Source organism: Rana temporaria, chromosome 1 (genome assembly GCF_905171775.1).
Source record: "Rana temporaria chromosome 1, aRanTem1.1, whole genome shotgun sequence".
NCBI lineage: Eukaryota > Metazoa > Chordata > Amphibia > Anura > Ranidae > Rana > Rana temporaria.
Genome location: NC_053489.1, coordinates 631,958,184 through 631,981,723, shown reverse-complemented (window position 1 = coordinate 631,981,723; position 23,540 = coordinate 631,958,184). Strand labels below are relative to the sequence as shown.

Here is a 23,540-nt window from a genome sequence, read left to right as displayed (position 1 = left end):
AACTTTTATGAAATACGTTTTTCTGGATATTTTTGTTGTTATTCTGTCTCTCAATGTTAAAATAAACCTACCATTAAAATTATATACTGATCATTTCATTTGTCAGTGGGAAAATGTACAAAATCAGCCGGGGATTACACAGAGTGATATATTTCAAGCATTTCTTTATTTTTCGTTTCCAATATTTTTTATTGAGTTTTACCAAATAATTAAAAAAAAAAGGGGGGGATACAAAAAAAAAGAGGGGAAGGTGATCTATGCGCGAATACGTCTTATGTACATGAGAATAGTGTGTAAAGTCTCTATCCGTAGGGTGGGCGTGTCTCCATATATCAGTCAAATCGTAGCAATGTAGGATACGCGCCATTGACCCACTCTGTCTAGAGGCATGTTTCAAAATCACTTTCTCAGGATGTGATTTATCAAGCATTTCTTTATTTTAATGTTAATGATTATGGCTTGCAGCTAGTGAAAACCCAAGATTATGTATCTCTGAAAATTTGAATATTACATAAGACAAATAAATAAAGGATTATTAACCACTTTCTGCCGGAAGGGCGTACATGGACATCCTCCTCCTGTTTCAGTGGTTATACCGGGCTGATGCCTGCACCTACAGGCATCAACCCGGTATCGTTCTCTTCAGCCGGCGATTCCCTGCCCCATGAGAAAAATCATAGTGGCAGTTCAGGAGAGGACGTTCCTCTCCCGCTGCCTTCCGGTGCTTCTACCGGATCGCCTGTGCGATTGGCGAGCCAGAGAAGTTATCCACCAGGGCTGGACGTTGACCATAGAGATTTCCGGGGAACAGATGGTCCCTGGTCATCTCTATGACTCTGAGGCCTGGGCGTTACGTTATGACTTCATGCCCACCCTGGCAGTTGTAAATACTGCCATATACACGGCTGGAAAACCAAAATCGTCCTTTTTTTTTAAATTTCAGGCTTCACAGCTTGTTGGAGAGATCTGGGGTCTTATTGACCCAGATCTCTTCATAAAGAGGACCTGTCGCATACTATTCCTATTATAATAGTAATTTCCTTCACTCACCAACACTATGCACATCATAGAGATTTCTACTGCTGTTCAGCTATTCACACATCAAGGGATTGATTTCCCAGACAAACACAATGCTTCAGGATTTACTATGTCTGCTCCATTATTGGATCAGCTGATATCTATCAAGTCACATACTGAGACAATTCGGACCCTTCACCTTCACCCATGCCATGTCTGCCGCCTGGCGTCCTCCCTGGGGGTATCTGTATCTGTGTTCTACCCCTCAGCTCCCGTGCCACACTTTGGCTGCTGCCGTCCATTTGGGGGTTCAGCAATAGAGACACTGGTTTCGTTCATTGATACATCCCATCCGCATCCACCCCTGATGAGCGAGCAATGATCTCGCGAAACGTGCGCCGGATTCCCTGATGCGTGCATTTGTATATACTGCAATGTTATAACGTTTGTATCAATTTGAATTACTCTTTATTATGTGCAAATCCATTGGCTGAGCTATTATGCTGTATTATTCATGTATGTTCTTCTATTTTAATAAAAATGTATACTGTTACAGTTTGCCACTGAGTAACAAAAATAGTGACCACCTCATTTAAAGTCCAATGGGCGACTCTTTTTCTGCATATGCATATAGGGATGGAGGTGCATCACCGGTGACTGAAGACCTTTTATTTTTGTTTCTATTATAATAGTAATAAAACTAAATTGGGAAAAAAAATGTTTTTAAAGGGAAAGTGTAAAAATCTAAAAATGAAAATAAAATAAACAATAAAAAAAAAAAACTTTAAAGTGCCCCTGTCCCCGCGAGCTTTCACGCAGAAGCAAACGCATACGTACGTCACGCCCACATATGTAAAGGGTGTTTAATCCACACATGTGAGGTATCGCCACAAACTTTAGAGCGAGAGCAACAATTCTATCCCAAGACCTCTTCTGTAACTCTAATCGGGTAACATGTAAAAAAAAAATTCAAGTGTTGCCTATGGAGATTTTTGAGTACCGAAGTTTGGTGCCAATCCAAGAGTGTGCACAATTTTAACACATGACATGTTAAGTATTAATTTATTTGGCGTAACATCGTCTTTCACATTATACAAAAAAAATAGCTCATTTTAATTTCCATGTGACATAAAAAGTTGCAATGATTTTTTCCCCTAGGATCTCTGCAAAAAATAAATAACTCTATATATATATATATATATATATATATATATATATATATATATATATATATATATATATAATGTTTGGGGGTTCTGAGTAATTTTATACCAAACAAATGATGATTTTTACATGTAGGAGCAAAGTGCCAGAATCGGCCTGGATGGGAAGTGGTTAATACAGAAATGTTGGCTTTCTGAAAAGTATGTTCATGTACAGTATAGTATGCACTCAATACTTGGTTGGGGCTCCTTCTGCATGAATTTTTGCATCAATGTGGCGTGGCATGGAGGAGAACATCCTGTGACACTGCTGGGGTGTTATGGAAGCCCAGGTTGCTTTGATAGCGGCCTTCAGCTCATCTGCATTGTTGGGTCTGGTGTCTCATCTTCCTCTTGACAATACCCCACAGATTCTCTATGGGGTTTAGATCAGGAGTGTTTGCTGACCAATCAAGCACAGTGATAACATGATCATTAAACCAGGTATTGGTACTTTTGGCAGTGCGACGCTTTGTAATAAAGCTTAAATTATAACTAAAGGCAAAACTACAAGTCCCATGAGGCATTGCAAGGCTAACAGTTACAAGCATGACTCCCACAGGCAGAGGCATGATGGGACTTGTAGTTTCGGAACAGCTGGAGGGCCGCCAGTTTGACACCCCTGCTATAGTCATTACCTTTATCCCTCTAAGGCCCCATACACACGACCGAGTTTCTCGGCAGAATTCAGCCAGAAACTCGATCGGAGCCGTATTCTGCCGAGAAACCCGGCCGTGTGTACACTTTCGGCCGAGGAAACCAACGAGGATCTTGTCGGGCCAAATAGAGAACATGTTCTCTATTTCCTCATTAGTCAACGGGGAAACTTGGCTCGCCGAGATCCTCGGCGGCTTCACAAGGAACTCGACGAGCAAAACTATGTGTTTTGCCCGTCGAGTTTCTCGTGCGTGTGTACGGGGCCTTACACCCCCGTCATTGACTGGAAGTATCCATCCACATACATTGATGCATAGCTATTATTGATGTGAGCATTTTAGACTGTGGAATGTATAGATGTTGAGTCACTTTGGTAAATGTTTGAAAGTGAATGCAATTGTTGAATGATCCTACATCCATTTCTGGTCAGCAAATATAATTCAATAATCAACAATCGGCGTACTTACAAAAGATGCAGTTTGGCCCTCAAAAAATGAATTTCAATTGTGATACTGCTTAAGTTAACTGGTGATCACAAGAAGCCCATCATTTTGGATTTCAGCATGATGATGGTGATGGGATAGACATGGATTCGAATCTCTGTCCTTATTAGCAAAATGTACTATATATCTTTGTTATAATGACCACTGCCCCTGTGCCTGAAAGTGAGGCAACATTCAAAAATTTGAGTTGTTACTAGAGCAGGAATATAATTTTTGTGAAAACTGTCATACAAGATCATACAAGGACATCCCAACCTCTATCCCTACTTGGACATATCACAACTATTAGGAATACAATCAGAACTTTTTTTCTCAGAAAATAGGTGCAGGAACTCAACCACGACCCCATTCAGATTTCACAAACAGTAGAAGGGTCTTAAAGGGGAATTAAATACCAGGATTGCATTACATACAGAGTGTAGAATTCAGGGGGTTACACACAGAGTGCAGAGCTGTCACTTGTAAACACAGAAACTAGACTTCTGTGTTTACAAGTGATTGTGGTGAGCGGGCACCAAAGGGTCTGAGCCAGAGGTGGTGGAACTGAGTTCCCCCAAGTTCCCCCAGAAAAAAAGCCCTGAATACAATGATCCCCAAACGTTTATATCTGTTTGAGACCCTTCCTTTTAGGGTACCATCTACAGAACTTAAAAAACTTCAGATGTCTTTACAGTACCTATTTTATATGAAAGTACACGTGACAGGCTCTCTAGAAGGTTGCTCTGTACACTTAGATCCCAAGGGGGACTGGGGGGGTTCCCAACATAACTAAATATTATTATGCAGACCATCAAAGACACCTTGAATCTTGGGCCAAACTTTGGTCCTATAATCAGTAGATGCAACCTAAAGCGGGACTACACTCAACAGAGGAAGTTCTGCTGACAGGTACCCGCTCCCACTTATGCTCAGATCGCTGCAGTGATCTAAACAGATTTCACCCCCCCTTTTCCCTGTAGTCTTCTGGGACATGTCACAGGTCCCAGAAAACTGTGGGACTATGTACAAAGCGTAGCGAGAACCAGCTGTGAACCAGCAAGGCTTCAGATGCCAGTGTTTGGACCCAAAGTCGATTGAAGAATCACTCTTATGAGGACAATGCTTTATCCCTGGACAGGTGCAATAAGTGTCCTTATATTAAAAGTCAGCAGCTACAGTATTTATAGCTGCTGACTTAAATTTTTTTCGAGAGGAGACTGAAGCTCCTCTTTATGAAATTATGGTTGGCACCCGCAGCTCATTGCAGTAAAAAAAAAAGTGTGTGTTTGGAATTTGGCTAGAGAGGAGGCTTGCTTACATATGCCTTTTATCTCTTTTTTTATTTTCTCTTATTTTTACTAAATTGTCTATTTTGGTCCTGCAGAAAGGATTTATTCCAATCTATGGGCCAGATTCACAAAAGGGATACGACGGCGTATCTCCTGATACGCCGTCGTATCTCCTGATACGCCGTCGTATCTCTGTTTCTATCTATGCGACTGATTCATAGAATCAGTTACGCATAGATATCCATAAGATCCGACAGGTGTAATTGTTTTACACTGTCGGATCTTAGGATGCAGTACCGCGGCCGCCGCTAGGGGGAGTTTGCGTCGTAACCCAGCGTCGGGTATGCAAATTAGGAGTTACGGCGATCCACGATGGATTTTCGCGTTCGCTATGTCGCCGCTAGTCTAGTTTCCCGTCGCAAAGTTAGTCGTCGTTTTGGGTGCCCTAACTTTAGTCAGCAAACGTATTGCTGTCTAAAGTATGGCCGTCGTTCCCGCGTCGAAATTTAAAAATGAACGTCGTTTGCGTAAGCCGTCCGGGAATACGGAATTACGCTACGCGCGTCGCCGTTCGAAAAAATGACGTCACGGCGCGCAAAGCACGACGGGAATTGCGCAACTGAGCATGCGCAGTAGGTCTGGCGCGGGAGCGCGCCAAATTTAAATGGCACACGCCCATTTGAATTGGCCCGCCTTGCGCCGGAGGCCGCCGGCGTAGTTTTCATCGCAAGTGCTCTGTAAATCAGGCACTTGCGATGAAAACTTGCGGCGGTGTAACGTTACGCCGCCGCTCACCTACGTGAATCTGGCCCTATATTCCTTCGATTGCACAAATCTTCCTATTGCTGGTATTACTTGACGATTTTTTAATTATGTACTCCGTTGTTTTTTAGATATAGGTAAATAATGGAGAACCTGCGCTTAGGAGTGGCTTATTGTAAGACTGCAGCCCCCTATACTATGTTCCCCCTACCAAGAGCATATAATAAGTAAAATAATGAAAAGAAAGGGTAGTGGCGCTGTCTTAACTTTCCCCTATTGCTAGGGTGTATTATCTGAGCTGACCACTTGCATGAAAAGTACCAATATATACTACTGAAAGAGCTACTTCCAAGCTGAAGTCATGCAATAAGTGTAGCTGGTAGTTATACCCGTGATATCATACACAAGGATAAGTGAAAAAATATAAAAATATGTATATACTGTATATATCTAACGCATAAATGTGCGTTTAATACAGTGTAAATATGTGCAGGATTAGAAAATGCCCCAAGGGCTAATGATTAGCCAAATAATATATATAAGAACTATACAAAATAGTCTTTAAACATGAATGTGACTGCACAAACTATGCGTTGTAAAACTATGATGGTAAGTGTAATACTTATGTGTTTGTGAATACACAAAATACATAAAAAATAAAATATAAATGTATTAACACAAAGTGTATCAATTACAAGTGTACCACCATATACCGCCTTTGAAAACGACAACCGAAACGTACGTCAGGCGGGTAGCACGCACACTTGCTACTGCATCCTTTCCAGGAAGTCAGCTGAGACGCCTGCGCTAATCAGCTGGAGCGCACGGTGTTCATACCAGCAAGACACAGATTCATATAGCTGGAAATTGGATGCTAGCCTAATTTTATTTTATTTGTTTAAGTATTGTGTTATCTGGCTATTTTTTGTTAAGCCAACTCTGTCTTGCATTTCCCTGAGCAGCGGGGGTATTGCAAATAAAAACTTTTTATTTTTTACTACACCATGGAAGCCTGTCTCTTTTTGTCTTAACTGAGGAGTGCGGATTACTGGCAGCTGTGGATAACCTGACCTGAACAGCACATCCCAGGAGATTGGAAGGAGAGATAAAGGACACCCAGACTCCAGAGTAAAAAGTATACTACGCTATCTACCCCTGCAGGGGTTTTGATATCTGGTGAGTGGGGACCCAGGTGGGGGAGCACTGGAATCACGCGTGGAAGCACCATTGATCGATTTTTGAGCACTCATCAGTCACGGATATTGTGATATATTTTGCACCAAGATAATCGTTTGAACTGTCATATTCCCAATGCTGTTGCTAATATATGCATTTCTATAAGCAATTTTATCTGTTCATTTAATCTGATTAGAAATGTATTATATTAATCTCACAGGTTTACCTGTTCTATATTGGTTGTGCACTTGTAATTGATACACTTTGTGTTAATACATTTATATTTTATTGTTTATATATTTTGTGTATTCACACACACATAAGTATTACACTTAGGCCTCGTACACACCAGCGGACAGTCCGATGAAAACGGTCCGCCGGACCGTTTTCAATCGGACATGTCCGCTGGGAGATTTCGGTCTGATGGTTGTACACACCATCAAACCGAAATCCGCGCGGACAGACAGCGCGGTGACGTGTCCGCGCCGTCGCCGCGACGATGACGCGGCGACGTGCACGACGCTGGAAGGTCAAAGCTTCCACGCATGCGTCAAATCACTTTGACGCATGCAAGGGATAGGGGCCGATCGGACATGTACGGTGAGTCTGTACAGACAACCGAACATGTCCGATGGACAGGCTTCCAGCGGACATGTTTCTTAGCATGCTAAGAAACATTTGTCCGCCGGAAAACAGTCGGCTGGACAAATGTCCGCTGGAAACCTGTCCGGTCGGCCGTACACACGACCGAACATGTCTGCTGAAACTGGTCAGCGGACCAGTTTCAGCAGACATGTTCGGTCGTCTGTACGAGGCCTTACCATCATAGTTTTACAGCGCATAGTTTGTGCAGTCACATTCACGTTTAAAGACTATTTTGTATAGTTCTTATATATATTATTTGGCTAATCATTAGCCCTTGGGGCATTTTCTAATCCTGCACATATTTACACTGTATTAAACGCACATTTATGCGTTAGATATATATATATACATATTTTTATATTTTTTCACTTATCCTTGTGTATGATATCACGGGTATAATTACCAGCTACACTTATTGCATGACTTCAGCTTGGAAGTAGCTCTTTCAGTAGTATATATTGGTACTTTTCATGCAAGTGGTCAGCTCAGATAATACACCCTAGCAATAGGGGAAAGACAGCGCCACTACACTTTCTTTTCATTATTTTGTTTTTTAGATATGTTCTTTCATATTATGTTATTTTTATTAATTATGTATGGTATATTATTGCATTGTTAAAAATCAGTGGCAGCGAGGGAAGGCAGCGTGTTTCTTTCCCTCTCCTGTCATTTAATAGATTCTCCTTATATACATTTTTGGTTAATTTGGGCTACTACCAAGATGACTGTGTTTTTGGTCTTCGGTATCATGGTGGCGGTGCCATTTTGCTGTGGACCATCACAGCCAATTATCTAGATCTGGATGTTTTTAAAGGCTTTGGTCTTCAGTGCCATGGTGGCAGTGCCATTTTGCTGTGGACCATCGCAGCCAATGATCTAGCTCTGGATGTTATAAAGGCTTTGGTCTTCGGTATCATGGCGGCGGTGCCATTTTGCTGTGGTCCATCACAGCCATTGATCTAGCTCTGGATGTTATAAAGGATTTTGTCATCAGTATTATGTCAGCGGTGCCATTTTTCTGTGGTCCATCACAGCCATTGATCTAGCTCTGGATGTTATAAAGGATTTGGTCATCAGTATTATGGCAGGCGTGCCATTTTGTTGTGGACCATCACAGCCAATGATCTAGATCTGGATGTTATAAAGGCTTTGGTCTTCAGTGTCATTGAGGCAGTGCCATTTTGCTGTGGACCATCACAGCCAATGATCTAGCTCTGGATGTTATAAAAGCTTTGGTGTAATGGCGGCGGCGCCATTTTCCTGATGATGCGAGGATCGCGAAATGCATAGAAAGTTGACACCGCACGTCTGACACTAGAGCTGTATGTTTTCCAATTGAAACAGCTGAGACGCATGCCGTGGACTGTATCGCTCTCAGTGACGAGCCTGGCCGCTGCCTCCCCTCAAGCTGCGTATATACCTGCCTGTTTACAACAAGTTTTTACCCTGTAATCTTAATAAAACAACGGTATCACACTATTTCTGTTTTTGTGGCTCATTGTGGTGGAGCATTTTGAACTTTCCAGATTGGAGAACCTGTATTTGGAATATACAGACATGAATGGAGAGCAGTTTCTGTTGAATTAAACTGGGGATTGATCATGTTCAGAGAGACGCCGCAAGAGAGAGGATCCTGTTAAAGAACCCTGTACATGCCTGATGGTCATTTATGGCCGTACACATTCGGTGAGCGCATTTGATTGTCACATCGGGTGAAGCACTTTATGTATGCCCGTTGCACTTTTGAAAGCACGGTGGTTGGAGAACATAGATTTGGATTACAGCACCTTACACGGCAAATCCCATATCTGAATTAATTTGAACTTTTTTAATTGAATAATAATGCTTAATTATGGACATTAATTTTACACTTGTTGCGCCCTTTTTCATTGCTTTCAGGAGTTCGGAAGATGCCTGAGCTCATCCCTAATGTTATCTTGGTTGTTAGCTTGGTTATGGAACTGTATTGTGATACCCTGTAATGACCTGTTTTATTGTTTTTACATCTGTTTAGATGATAATAATTGTAATAAAACTAAATAATGTAGGGTAGCAAGGTAGCAGTTCTATTAGTGATTAGGTCTATTTTATGAACACGTCCACATTACAAGAAAACTTTTATACAGAAATGTCCGTATCCTAGTAATTTCTCCTGACAGACCTATTCATGGATACACTGGGGTAGATTCAGGTAGGGCTGCGCACTCTTACGGAGGCGCAGCGTTCCATTTTTACGCTACGCCTCCATAAATTACTTGCGCTACGCTTCATTCACGAAGCAGTAGCTCCGTAATTTGCGGGGGCGTTCCGTAAAAGTGGCCGTCGTAAGCGCGCTTAATTTAAATAATCCCGTAGGGGGCGTGGATCATTTAAATTAGGCGCGTTCCCGCGCCGAACGTAGTGCGCATGCTCCGTCGAGAAACTTTCCCGACGTGCATTGCGGTAAATGACGTTGCAAGGACGTCATTTGCTTCAACGTGAACGTAAATGGCGTCCAGCACCATTCACGATTCACTTACGCAAACAACGTAATTTTCAAAAATCGCGACGCGGGAACGACGGGTATACTTAGCATTGGCTGCGCCTGCTAATAGCATGAGCAGCCTTACGCAGAAACCGACGAACGCAAACGACGTAAAATTCGAACACCGGGCGCGTGTACGATTGTGAATCGGCGTGAGTATGCAATTTGCATACTCTACGCTGACCACTATGGGAACGCCACCTAGCGGCCAGCGTAAGAATGCAGCCTACGATACGACGGCATAAGAGCCTTATGTCAGTCATATCTTGGGCTGCAGTCGGCGTATCGAGCTTTCTGAATACAGAAACTCGATACGCCGGCGCTACTTAGCAATTACGCTGCGTATCTTTGGATACGCAGGCGTAATTGCTACCTGAATCTACCCCAATGTTTATGTTAAACCAAAGTTACCCAAGAATAACAAAAAAGAATGAGACACAAAAAGGATGTTTTCTTATTTATTCCATAAGCTTTGAATTCTGTAATAGAATCACATCTAGGACGTCATATGCAACCCGAAGTAAAAATGCAATGTGAAATACAAACTGAAAAACTGTACAAAACTGTAAAAATTAGGTTAACTTGGATGGACTGTATCAAAACTCTAAGCACAGAGGTTTTATTGTGTAAAATGGCTTAAATTAGGCATAAGGCAGTCTGCTGACCTTCAGCTGTTGAGGAACTCGATGTGAACCACAACCAAGCCCAGTGACAACGTGGAGCCAGTATTGGAACCACCTACTGCTACAAACCATCCTAACAATCTTTCATACTATGATAGGAACCTATATGAACCTCCACTGCCACAGGAGTCAAGTCACAGAGGTGCCTAGAGGAACAAGGAAGTCCTTGCTCAGCAAGACTTCCTCAGGGGTTTTTAGATCTGAGGTTATCAACAGCAGAAGTACCATCTTATAAGAACGATAACTACCCGGTTCTTGTTAAACGTGACAAAAAAGGAGAATAAGTATCAGCGTCATGGAAATATCTTTTGCCCAAAAAGGGTAAAGTTAGCCTAAAAAGGCAGAGGATAGTATTACAAATAAAAATGAGGGGTAGGGCTATGAGAAGAGAAAGGGGTTCCAGGTCTGCTCCTGCATTGGGCGCATCAGCTCATCAGCAACTGAAGGACTGGAGTCTGCCCAACTCTAGTTTACAGAAAGCGTGAAAATTCCTGGTTTCAGGACTGTGCGATTAACCAGTTTTTTTCAGTTGTGTGATATTGCTGGCTGTGGCATAATACAGTAAAAAAAATAAAAAGTACAAAAAAAATTCAACATGGTACATTTAGCAATCTACTGCATACATAAAATTGTTCACATTTCTTGGTTATCGGTGGCAAAATTGATCTTGGCATTGTGTCTAGATAATTGTTGGCATGTCTTGAAACTCACGTTCTACATCATATAAATAAAAAAAAATAAAAAAAACATGCACTACCTACCCAACATACAAACCAAACAGTGCAAAGAAACAGCTACAAGACAAAGCTGGTGTCTATAATCTACAACGGCAATGGGTGATCCATGCTTTCAAGTGACTATGGATAAGAGTGTGAAAATTCATTCAGAGCAGTTCACAGTACTATGACCACCTTTCCTACAAAACAGACCATTGTTTTCATTCGTAGCAAAAAAATTGTGGGCTCAACTCAATAACACTGACAAAGAATGGAACACTGTTCCGATGACCGTTTGTTCTCTTTCTCAAGGTCTCTTCATTCTGTCCTTTCAACCCAGACTTGTAATGTTTGAACGTCCACCAGGGGGAGCCACAATGCGATGTCCAGTACGACGAGGGTTGCTATCATCTACCTGTGCACCTGAAATGCAGGTAATATGATGTAAGGATTTTCAAAAAATTATAAATAAACCTAAACGAAAAGCTGGAACCTGGTTAAACAGTCTGATACTTCTTTATTTAGAATTTTACACGTTTAGACATTTAAGAAAACATTAAAAAAAAAAAAAAAAAAAAAAAAAAAAAAACAGTAACCAATTACAACCTCATTTACATTCATGTGTGACTGATTAATGGTTGTGGGTTATTAGCTGGTGTCTCTAAACCAAATAAGGGGCTTAATTCACAAAGCTAACACACCAAAATAAGGATCCTTATAAAAAAAAACACCAGTTCTGTGAGGGCCCGACGTTCATCTCTGCTCAGATTATCTGAGGTTTGTGCATCTCAGTCTATATTTTTGAGATCCGCATGTACGAGGTCCAAAAACATGCTTATCCACTTGTTACTGCTCAAAGGTGGCATCTCAGTGAATCTTATTCTGAGGTTAGATTCCCTTTTCACTATATTCTTCATCACTAGTTTCGTAAGCTTAAGTCAGCATTTTCCTCCAGGAGTTCCACTAGGTCTTCAACAGCTATCTGCTCCTGACAGTTGGGGACTATGTCAGTTTTATTCCCAGGGGATCCCTCAAAGTATGACATTTATAGTATTTTTCTTAGGAAGAGGTTTAGATCTTTATAGACCTCAAATTCCGTAATTGAGTTTGTTGGTGAGAATGAGAGTCCATTTTTAAGTAGGTTAATATGTATTTGCTGTAGTTTAAATTTTGGAATATTAATTATTTTCAGGTCACCTTTATTTCCCTATCCTCTTTGTCCATATTTATCCCTATTTCCTGGATGATCTCATTATCCACCCTTTTTGAGGGTTTCTTTCTTCTTTCTAATATTTTCCTCCTTGGTCTCCCTTTTTTTTTTGTTTACAAACGCTTTCTATTATGGAGAAGGTCATAGTACAAGATTTTAAGGGTGCATTCACACCACGATTTTATCATCCTACTTGTTCTCACGATTCTTAGGTTTGAAATCATACAAATCTGTATGGCAAAACGTATCCATTCACTTCCATTCATTAATGTAGGTCCCCAAGTGCATCCGATTTGATCCGCATCAGATTTGATACGATTTAAAATCGCATCAAAAATCGTGTTTGACCACGATTTTTGGTCCTGATTTGAAATCGTATTAAAATCGTGTCCGATTTTTTTTATATTGTGGTCAATCTAAATTGTAATAAATCGGATGACTGTGCGTTTTTATCCAATAAATCGTACCCGATTTTTTTATTACGCATGCGCACTAGACACTGGAACGAGCTAGAAACTTCAAGAATCTTCTTTTATGGCCATTGCCAGACATTATTTAAAATCGGGATCCGATTTTTTTTTGACATACGATTACATACGATTTTGTCATATACGATTTCATCCGATTTAACGGTCCGATTATCGGATGTAAAAATCGTGATGTGAACCTAGCCTAACAGTGGTAGAAGAGTACAAGCGAGAGAGTCATCTACAGTATATTGTACATTATATCTGAGTAAAGACATATCATATGAGAAAATACAGATATTAGATTATAAAACCATATAACATTTCCAGAAAATAATCTGTAGATGTGCTTAAAGCGGATGTCCGCTGAAATTTTTTTTATTAAAAGCCAGCAGCTACAAATACTGCAGCTGCTGACTTTTAATATCGGCACACTTACCTGTGCTGGAGTACAGTGCCGTCTGCAGCAGAGGATGAGCAATTTCTCGTCACTCTGCTGCCCCCCCCCCCCTATCCTCGGTGAGGGAACCAGGAAGTAAAGCGATCCGGCTTCACTGCCCGGTTCTCTACGGCGCGAGTCGCGCTGCGCCGTGCTGACTGGCTCCTGCTGTGTTTTAGGAGCCGAGTGTTTCCCAGAACACAACGGGGGGGACGGGATCTGACGTCCTGCCCGCAGTCTACCCGCAGACTGTGTGGCCGGAAGTGGGTGCAAATACCTGTCTTTAGACAGGTATCTGCATCCCCCCTCCCCCTGAAAGGTGTCAAATGTGACACCGGTGGGGGGGAGGGTTCCGATTCGCGGGAGTGGAGGTGGAGGGTGGAGCTCCGCTTTAAGTAAAATAACAGTAGTGAATACTACACCAATAGTGAGGTCTCCCATGAAGTCCATTTTTTTTGGTATATATGCATGGTGTCATATAATGTGTGGTGTATTCTTTCTGATAGTTTGATGTTTGCCATACGGTTAAGAACTTGTGGCCATGGTACGTTGGACGAATGCCAGTTGAAAGCGATGGTCCAGTGGATAGAGCTAAATAGAGTATGGATTAGTCTAGAACTGGCTATCGGTATATCTTGTATGGGAGAGAATAAAAGGCATATTTGGGGTGTTAGTGGGATGTTTCTACCTGAAATTCGTTTAATCATGAGACTTGCATTGTGCCAAATGTTTTTTTAGATGGGAGCAATACCAAAATATATGTAGTAGTGTCCCATGTGTAGGGCAGCCCCTGAAACGAGTGGGGCTGCCCTAAGCAGTTTGGTGGCAGATTCTCTAATGGTGGTAGTTTTGGTGCATTTGTGTAGGTTTTCAAAAATGGTATCCCATTGTTCAGAGGAGAATGAAACATTTAGGTCTGATTCCCATTGTAGCATGGGGCGTGACTTTTCAGGCTTATTGAATTTGTTTAGATTTTTATAAATATTGGAAATTATTCCTTTGTCTCGTGGAGAAGAAATGCAAATATGTTTGAATTCTGAAAAGGGGATAAGTAGAGTGAGTGAGTAGTACTTTTGGTAGAAGTGTTTATCTTTGTATCTTCGTCCCGTAGGTGCAAGGTCATATTTAGTTTGTAGTTCAGTGAAAGAGTGAAATGTATTGTTATGGGTAAGTGATTTTAGATTTGTTAGATTATACAGTTTCCATATTGCTAATGAGTTATGGTTTTTATCTAAGGAAGTGAAGCGAGGGTCTCCCAAAAAGGGTGCTAGGGGAGGAATGAATGAATGAATGAAAACTTATATAGCGCAACACATGCGAACTTAATCGCCTCTGGGCGCTGGTTGTTCCTGTCTCCTTTGGTATCAAAAGAGATGAGTCTTGATCTTTCTCCTGAACGCTAAGTGGTTCTCCTCCAACCGAATGCTGGTTGGTAAAGCGTTCCATAGTCTAGGCCCTTGGCCCGCGAATCTCCTTTCTCCTTTCTCTTTTGGACTTGTAGTTGGCTTTCGGTATCTGGAGGAGGTTTTGATTGGTGGATCGCAGAACGCGATTGGGATTATGAGCTTTTATTTTTTCGCATAGATAATGGGGAGCATTCCCATAGATACATCTATGCGTTAGACAGAGTGCTTTAAAAGTGATTCTGTCTTTTACTGGTAACCAGTGAAGGGTTCTCAGTGAAGGTGAGATTGATTCCCAAGGTTTTTTCCCAGTCACAAGTCTAGCGGCCGTATTTTGAACGACTTGTAGACGAGCGATTTGGTACTTGGGGAGTCCGAGGTAAAGGGCATTTGCATAGTCCAATCTTGAGATTACAATAGCTCCCACCACGACCGCTATGTCTTCCTTGGGAATAAAAGGAGTAAGTCTGCGTAGTAGGCACAGCAGATGGTGAGATCCGCTGACTACTGACCCTATTTGTGCATCCATTGTCATGTAGGAGTCAAAGATGAATGTCTGAAAACATGTTAAATTTGGTACCTTGTCTGTTCCATTGAGCCGTTTACTTCAGTTTCATTCCCTCCACAGTTGCCCACCAATTCCTTTGTCTAAAAAAGTCACCGTCCTAATGGGTTCTTCTTTTCCACTACATGACGAGGGAGTCCTAGCCCTAGATGGGGTGTTGTATCTGTGTCGTGATCGGCTCCTTCCTCTTATGGTGTTCAACTCAAAATCCACATGATGATCAACAGGTAAAGCTCAGTGAGCTTGATACATGAGTGATATCCCAATCTGGATTGGGGACAGCTGCCGCCCATATCAAATAGAGGAGCTCAGGGGCCAAGTGTGTGCTTTTTTCTTTTAGCTAATAACAACGTTGTTATTTGGCGAGAGGCGGAGGGTTGATACATCTTTAATGTTTTTTTCTAATTACGGTATGTTCTGAGTCCAATAAACTATTTCAATTTTGATACTGCATAAACGTCTGTGGTCACTTTATACCTTCTGTCCTTGGAAAACTCTTGCACTGTTTGATACAAACTACGAGGCTACGTTCACACCGGTGATTAAGACTGGTGCCAAATTTTCGGATTCCTGATGCCGCTCTCAGTGGCTAGGTGCGGCCACCGACCCATTCACTATAATGGTAGCTATCCAGGGCTCTCTGCACAGCCAGCAATTACCTTCAGGCTGGATGTGCAGAGAGCTGCGAATAGCTGTGGCCGTAGGTGACCTGTCATGATAGCGAATGGGGCTGAAAGTTGCAGCAGGAACTGCAGCTACAATTCCACCGGTCTAATTGCCAGTGTGTATGTAGTCTGACATTTCCAAAGCTGCTTTTGAAGATGACTTTTCATCCACATGGTTAAAATCCTCTTCTTTAACCTTTCTGCGATCAGAGGTCAGTGATGTATAGATGGCCAGATCAAATTTAGCAGCATTAGTATGCATCAGTTAATGTGGCTACAACTTATAACAATATTTTTTATTATAGGCTTGGATTAGGCAATAATGTAAAACATTTTTTTTATGTATGTATCTCTTTATGGACCTTGCTTGGTGCGCTGGTCCAAATCATTTAGTGGAGGGGGGATTGTGGTGTGGGGTTGTTTTTCAGGGGTTGGGGTTGGCCCCTTAATTCCAGTGAAGGGAACTCTTAGGCCTCATACACACGATCAGTCCAAACCGATGAAAAACGGACTGAAGTTCAGTTTCATCGGTCCAAACCGACCGTGTGTACGCCCCATCGGTCTGTAGTCCTTCAGTCCCGAAATTGAGAACTTGCTTTAAAATTGAACCGATGGACACCTGACCGATAGGTCAAAACCGATGGTTAGTACGCAAAAGCATCGGTTCCAAACCCGGGCATGCTCAGAATCAAGTCGACGCATGCTTGGAAGCATTGAACTTCATTTTTTTCAGCACGTCGTGTGTTTTACGTCACCGCGTTGGACTCGATCGGTTTTTGAACTGATGGTGTGTAGGCACATCAGACCATCAGTCTGCTTCATCGGTGAACCGATGAAACTGAACTTCAGTCCGTTTTCATCGGTTTGGACTGATCGTGTGTACAGGGCCTTAAGGTGTCAGCATACAAAGACATTTTGGACAATTTCATACTCCCAACTTTGTGGGAACAGTTTGGGAATGGCCCCTTCTTGTTCCAACATGACTGCACACCAGTTCACAAAGCAAGGTCCATAAAGACATGAATGAGCAAGTTTGTGGTGGAGGAACTTGACTGGCCTCAACCTACCAAATACCGAAAGCCAATTACAAGTCCAAAGGAGAAAGAAGATTTGCGGTCAAAGGTCACAGACTATGGAACGCTTTACCAACTAACATTCGGTTGGAGGAGAACCACCTAACCTTCAGGAGAAAGATCAAAACTCATCTCTTTTGATATCAAAGGAGACAGGAACAACCAGCGCCCAGAGGCGATTTAGTTCGCATGCGTCGCGCTATATAAATTCTTCATTCATTCAAATAAATTCTTCATTCATTCAACCTGATAGAACACCTTTGGGATGAATTAGAGCAGAGACTTTGAGCCAGGCCTTTTCTCCAACATCAGTGCCTGACCTCACAAATGTGCTTCTGGAAGAATGGTCAAACATTCCCATAGACACACTCCTAAACCTTGTAGACAGCCTTCCCAGAAGAGTTGAAGCTGTTATAGCTGCAAAGGGTGAGCCAACTCAATATTGAACCCTACGGAGTAAGACTGGGATGCCATTAACCACCTCACTACAGGGCACTTTCACCCCATCCCTGCCCAGGCCATTCTTCAGCTTTCAGCTCTGTCACACTTTGAATGACAATCATGCTGTAATGTGAAATTTCTACCATATTCATCACACAAATAGAGCTTTCTTTTGGTGGTATTAAATCCTTTCTGGGTTTTTTTATTTTTTACAACTGACTGAAAATGTAGAAAATTGGCAGTGTTTGTCCTAAACCTAAACCGTATTTTTTGCTGGACAGCTTGGCTTGCAAGTAAATGTGAATACAAATATCAATGAAAGCATGTAAAATAAAAAAAGGAATGCATACACTGAAAACTATGGCCCAGATTGTCAAAGGGCTTACGACAGCGCAACGCCATTTGCGCCGTCGTAAGTCCTAATCTGGGCCGTCGTATCTATGCGACTGATTCTTAGGATCAGTTACGCATAGATATCCCTTAGATCTGACAGGCGTAAGGCTCTTACGCTGTCAGATCTTAAATGCAGTTTTTTTTTCCGCCGCTAGGTGTCGCCTCGTTGTTTTCCCCATCATCTATGCAAATTAGCTATTTACGCGAGATTCCCGAACATACGTGCGGACGACGCAGTGAATTTACGACGTTTCCGTAAGCGTAAACGTGCCCCTGCTATATGAGGGGCAAGTTTACGAAGGTCTGTCGTATGCCATGTTAAGTATGGCGTCGGGTCAGCGTCGGCTTTTTCCGTCGTTTTCCTAAGTCGTCCGCGAATACGACTTTACGTCAATGACGCTCACGTCCGCGTCATTGACGTTTTCCATGGTGAGATGGAGCATGCGCACTGGGCTATTTTTCCGCCCGGCGCTTGTGCAGTTCGATCGACGCGGGGGCGCGCTTAATTTAAATACAAGCCGAAACCCTTTGAATTACCCGGCCTTACGCCGGGCCATTTACACTACGCCGCCGCAAATTACGGAGCAAGTGCTTGGAGAATACGGCACTTGCTCCAGTAATTTGCGGCGGCGTAGTGTAAATGGCTTACGCTACGCCGCCACGGATTCTACAAGAATCTGGCCCTATAGGTGTAGTAAAGGTATTAGGTGTCCATGATTCAATATTTTACATTATATTGGTCATTGAAGGGAAATTAATAGTTGGAAGCTGGTGGGACAACAAAGACTTTTCTTTTCTGTGTTGATTTCTTACGAATATATCAAACATTTTAAAAGAAAAAATAATGTAGAGAACTGGAAGTACCAGTGAACAAAAGCAAATTGAGTGAATGTTTTTTTAGTTTTTACCTGATAAACTGAAGTTAGACTGGTGAAGGTTCCTGATAGGTGGTGGGGGTTGTGGCTTGGAGGGTGAAGATTTAGCAGAGGGGGCAGGGGTTTGATACTTTGGAGTAGCTGGAACGTCAAATACTGGTCCATCATACATCCCACGAGACACAGGCTGCAGCCCACTCACCTATAAGATACATGAAAAAGTATATAAAACTACAATATCCAGGCTGCATATCAAACCGCAGGCAGGCTAAGCATAAAATGTAAGCAATGAACTATAGGTGAATTATGTAGAGATGATTCCTGATGTTCTAGGATACAATTTGAGGAATAATCTTGGAGGTGTACTCCAGAAGTATGTCTCTGTACATACAGTCATGTGAAAGTAAGTACACTCCGTGAAAATGTATGACTTTTTCAACCTATTTGACCAGGAAAACTTTGGATCCTTATTCAAACATATATACTACTAATAAATGTGATATACTTATAAAAACAAAAACATGCAAGTGCTCCTTGGCCTCAAAAGCTGGTATTGACCACTTTGGCAGAAAGCTGCCTACCAGTCTCTGATATCAACTGTGTCATTTTTTACCATTCTTTTTTTTACCATTTTACCAATGGCGGTGTGTCCATAGAGGGTGCAGGAGCACCGCCCCCTCTCTCTCCTGCACCGCCACTGAAATACAATACATAGATTCAGGCATTGCATGAATCTATGTATTGTTGCTGCCGCCCACTATTCATAACGGCAGCTGGTTGGCTTTGGAAGTGCCTATCAGAGCCAGAGTAATCGGCTTCCAAATAGTTATCCAGGGGACGCACAGACTTGGATAAGACTGACGGGCGTCTCAGTCAATCAGGTTCACCGGTTCTGGTAACCTGATTCCGGTAACCTGATTGGCTGAAGCGTCACCGAGGGCGGCAGAACACATCGAGGGACGGTGGAAGCAGGTAGCTGGCCCCAGAAAGGTAAGTTGCGGGGGGGGGGCATTTTACAGGGCACAGTGGCAGCATTTTACAGGACACAGTGGTGAAAATTGATGGGCACAGTGGCAGCATTTTACAGGGCACAGTGGTGAAAATTGATGGGCACAGTGGCGACAATTGATGGCATGGCACAGTGGCGACAATTGATGGCACAGTGGCGACAATTGATGGCATGGCACAGTGGTGACAATTGATGGCACAGTGGCTGCATTTGATGGCACAGTGGCTGCATTTGATGGGCACAGTGGCTGTGTATGATGGGCACAGTGGTGACAATTGATGGGCACAGTGGTGACAATTGATGGGCACAGTGGTGACAATTGATGGCACAGTGGCGACAATTGATGGCACAGTGGCTGCGTTTGATGGCATGGCACACACAGTGGCTGCATTTGATGGCACAGTGGCTGCGTTTGACATGGCACAATGGTGACAATTGATGGGCACAGTGGTAACAATTGATGGCACAGTGGCTGCGTTTGATGGCATGACACAGTGGCTGTGTTTGATGGCACAGTGGCTGCGTTTGGCATGGCACAGTGGTGACAATTAATGGGCACAGTGGCGACAATTGATGGCACAGTGGCTGTGTTTGATGGCATGGCACAGTGGCTGCATTTGATGGCACAGTGGCTGTGTTTGGCATGACACAGTGTATTAGGCCTGAAAAACACTTTGAATTGTATATTAATGTATTATTTAATTTTTTTTTTAATTGTGTAAAAATGTTCAAGTAATATTTTATTATGATCCTTTACTATGAAGTGAATTCACTACGCCAATGGGGGTTATTTTAACTCATTCTGTATTTAATTACATGACCCTTTTCTCAGAATAATGTTCAACTCCTCTACATTAATGCTGCATAGATGCTGAATCACTATTCTTTCTATTGAAATAGCGGTTTCACTACTGTAAGCCTTTACTTTTGAATATTTGTTTTTAGCTCCACATCAAATTAGATGCCTCAATGTTTTGCTCTCCTCCATAGACATCTCATTAAATCTAGGTGACAATTTTGGTGAATTAACCTTTACATAAATAAAAGTACCGTATTTATCGGCGTATATCGCGCACTTTTTTGCCCTGAAAATCAGGGCAAAATCGTGGGTGCGCGATATACGCCGATACCTGCGCTGTGTTTGAACCACTGCGCCGACATATACCGAGTGCAGTACACTCGGGTATAGTCGGGCAGGCTCGGCTCCTCTCGCGGTCACGTCCTGTACGTCCTTTACGCGAGAGGAGCTGAGCCTGCCCGACTATACACGAGTGTACTGCGCTCGGTATACGTCGGCGCAGTGGTTCAAGCACAGCGCGGGGATCGAGCGGGGAGGACACCACGATGGCCGCAGAAGGACGCCGGACCGGACGAGGCCGCCGATGGACGACGGGCAGGACACGATGGACGACGGGCAAGACACCGACGAGGGGCATCTAAACAGTAAGTATTTTTTTTTTCCAGGAATTTTCCTTCAAGTTCCGGGGTGCGCGCTATACGCAAGATAAATACGGTACTACATAAGCAAACAGCATGTAATACATTTGATCTGTTTGATGTGGTAAAGGCTTTGATTAATTAAAAGAAGTGTAATAATTAGCACATAACACATAGAAATGAAAATAGCATGTGTTATGATTTTGTGAACTTACCCCAATACAATACACCACTGAAGGGATCCCTTACTTTCATTCAGTATGTCATTTCTGCTATGTCCTACTGCCATCTTGTGACAATAATTGGTATTTTACTTTTGTGAATTTATTTGTATTTTTCATTGCTATGTAGGATGCCATGGTGTGATGGAGTTGATAAAATTACTATATTATCTCTCTCTTTTAAGCACTCAAATATTGTTATTTTATTTTCTTCTTTATTATTTATTCTCTTTCTTATTGTATTATGTATATATTCATTTATATTATTATTTAGGTACTTATATAGCACCGTCAATTCACGCAGCACTTTACATATACAATGTACATTCACATCAGTCCCTACCCTCAAGGAGCTTACAATCTAAGGTCCCTAACTCACATTCATATACTAGGTCCAATTTAGACATAAGCCAATTAACCTACCAGCATGTGCTTTGGAGTGTTGGAGGAAACCGGAGTACCCAGAGGAAACCCACGCAGGCACAGGGAGAACATGCAAACTCCAGGCAGGAAGTGTCATGGTATCTCAGTAATCTTGTAACAAGACAGAAGTATTTTCCTTGACTAAAAATATGACAGAAGTATTCACTCCTTATTCAAAAGGAGAAACAGCTGTTTTCTTACTCCTCACGCCTTTACCCCCTCCTTTCTGCCCCTCCCACCGTGCAATGAAAGATCGCTGCTGAAGCTTTGGCATGTACTACCTCGTGACAAAACAGATGTCGACGGGAAAAGAACCATATACAGATGAACCAATCATATACACGCATATGTGATGACGTTTGCATATGTCACTTTGCTTATATAAGGGGCTGTGACCCTGAATAAATGCTGGGTTGATGAAAGAGAGAGCTCACACGGACCAGTGTGTCCCAGTGTGATTCTTTTGCATGCATGCATTCACATCACTTTGAATTTGGGTCAAAAGGCAGAATAGAACATACATTCTGGTTTTGGGCCGGAAGAAATCTATTACAATGGCTGGCCTCCTCCTGAAAATGCTAGTTGCTTGGTTGTTGGTCTTTGGCTTCTAAGATTTTATTGTCCTGAAATGACGTCATGATCTTTGTACGTATTCCATTTCAATGGCTTGTTGACAACTCAGGCCTCGTACAGACGACCGGATCTATCCGCTGGGATTGATCCGCGGATCAGTTCCAGCAGATAGATCCGGTCGTGTATACGTCCGAGCGGACATTTCCCGGCGGATAAAAATCCAGCCGACGGATTCCCAGCGGATAAAAATTCCTTAGCATGCTAAGAAATCTACCTGCTGGAATCCAGTCCAGCGGACTGATCCGGTCGTCTGTACAGACTCACTGGATCAGTCCGTCCGCTCCCCTCCCTCGCATGCGTCGTAATGATTCGACGCATGCGTGGAAGTATTTACCTTCCAGCGTCGCCGCGTCATCATCGTGGCGACGGCGCGACACGTCACCGCGGATGTATTTCGCGCGGATTTCGATCTGACGGTGTGTACAGCCATCAGACCCAAATCCGCCAGAGGATTTATCCGCTGGAAACGGTCCGGCGGACCGTTTCCAGCGGATATCCTCTCGTGTGTACGGGGCCTAATAGTGTAACCATCACGCTGTGCTATCTGCTTTGTACCACATACATACAGTATATAATAAACTAATATAACCACTTCTTAGGCCCTGTACACATGGGCAAGAATGTCGTCAGGAAAAAAACGTTGTTTTCCCTGACGAGATTCTTAGCAAGAATCTCTTGCCGCCCGAGTGTACACACTGACTTTTTCAAAAGAACCGCGGTTCTCTTGAAAGGCAAGAACGCGGTGGCGTCATTGCGTACAACGAGCATCTTGCTTCACCCTACCTATGCCGTGGAAGCTACCACGCATGCATCAAAGTCATTTCGAGCATGCGCGGGTTTCCACGTCGACAGGTACGTATACACACTCTCAGGTTTCTCGTCGGGAAACAGGCCGACAAGAATCTCGACGAGAAAAAAGAGAGCAGGTTCTCTTTTTCTCGTCGAGATTCTGGGCAGATTTCCTGACGAGAAACCTGAAAGCCTCGTACACACGAACGGGAATCTCGGCAAGAAGCAGTTTTCTTGCTGGTTCGTGCCGAGAAAACCGGTCATGTGTAAGAGGCCTAACACGTGTGTAATTTGCCTAAACAGGGCCAAGCAACAGGTTTTCTTTAATTTCCCCTCCCTGCTGC

The 23,540-nt window shown here is 42.7% G+C and overlaps 1 protein-coding gene across 2 annotated transcripts in view; it reads right to left on the bottom strand.

The window, feature by feature from the left end:
- Positions 1-10,198: 10,198 nt before the first annotated feature.
- The window catches only part of CRMP1 (collapsin response mediator protein 1), a 120,852-nt gene continuing 107,510 nt past the window's right edge, over positions 10,199-23,540 (bottom strand). For both annotated transcript variants that reach the window (XM_040335405.1, XM_040335406.1), the window contains exons 13-14: positions 18,718-18,886; positions 10,199-11,576 (exon numbers count right to left, since the gene is read on the bottom strand). In XM_040335405.1, coding sequence (XP_040191339.1) covers positions 11,485-11,576; positions 18,718-18,886 — 261 coding nt within the window. In that variant the 3' untranslated portion in view covers positions 10,199-11,484. The remainder of the gene's footprint in view (positions 11,577-18,717; positions 18,887-23,540) is intronic.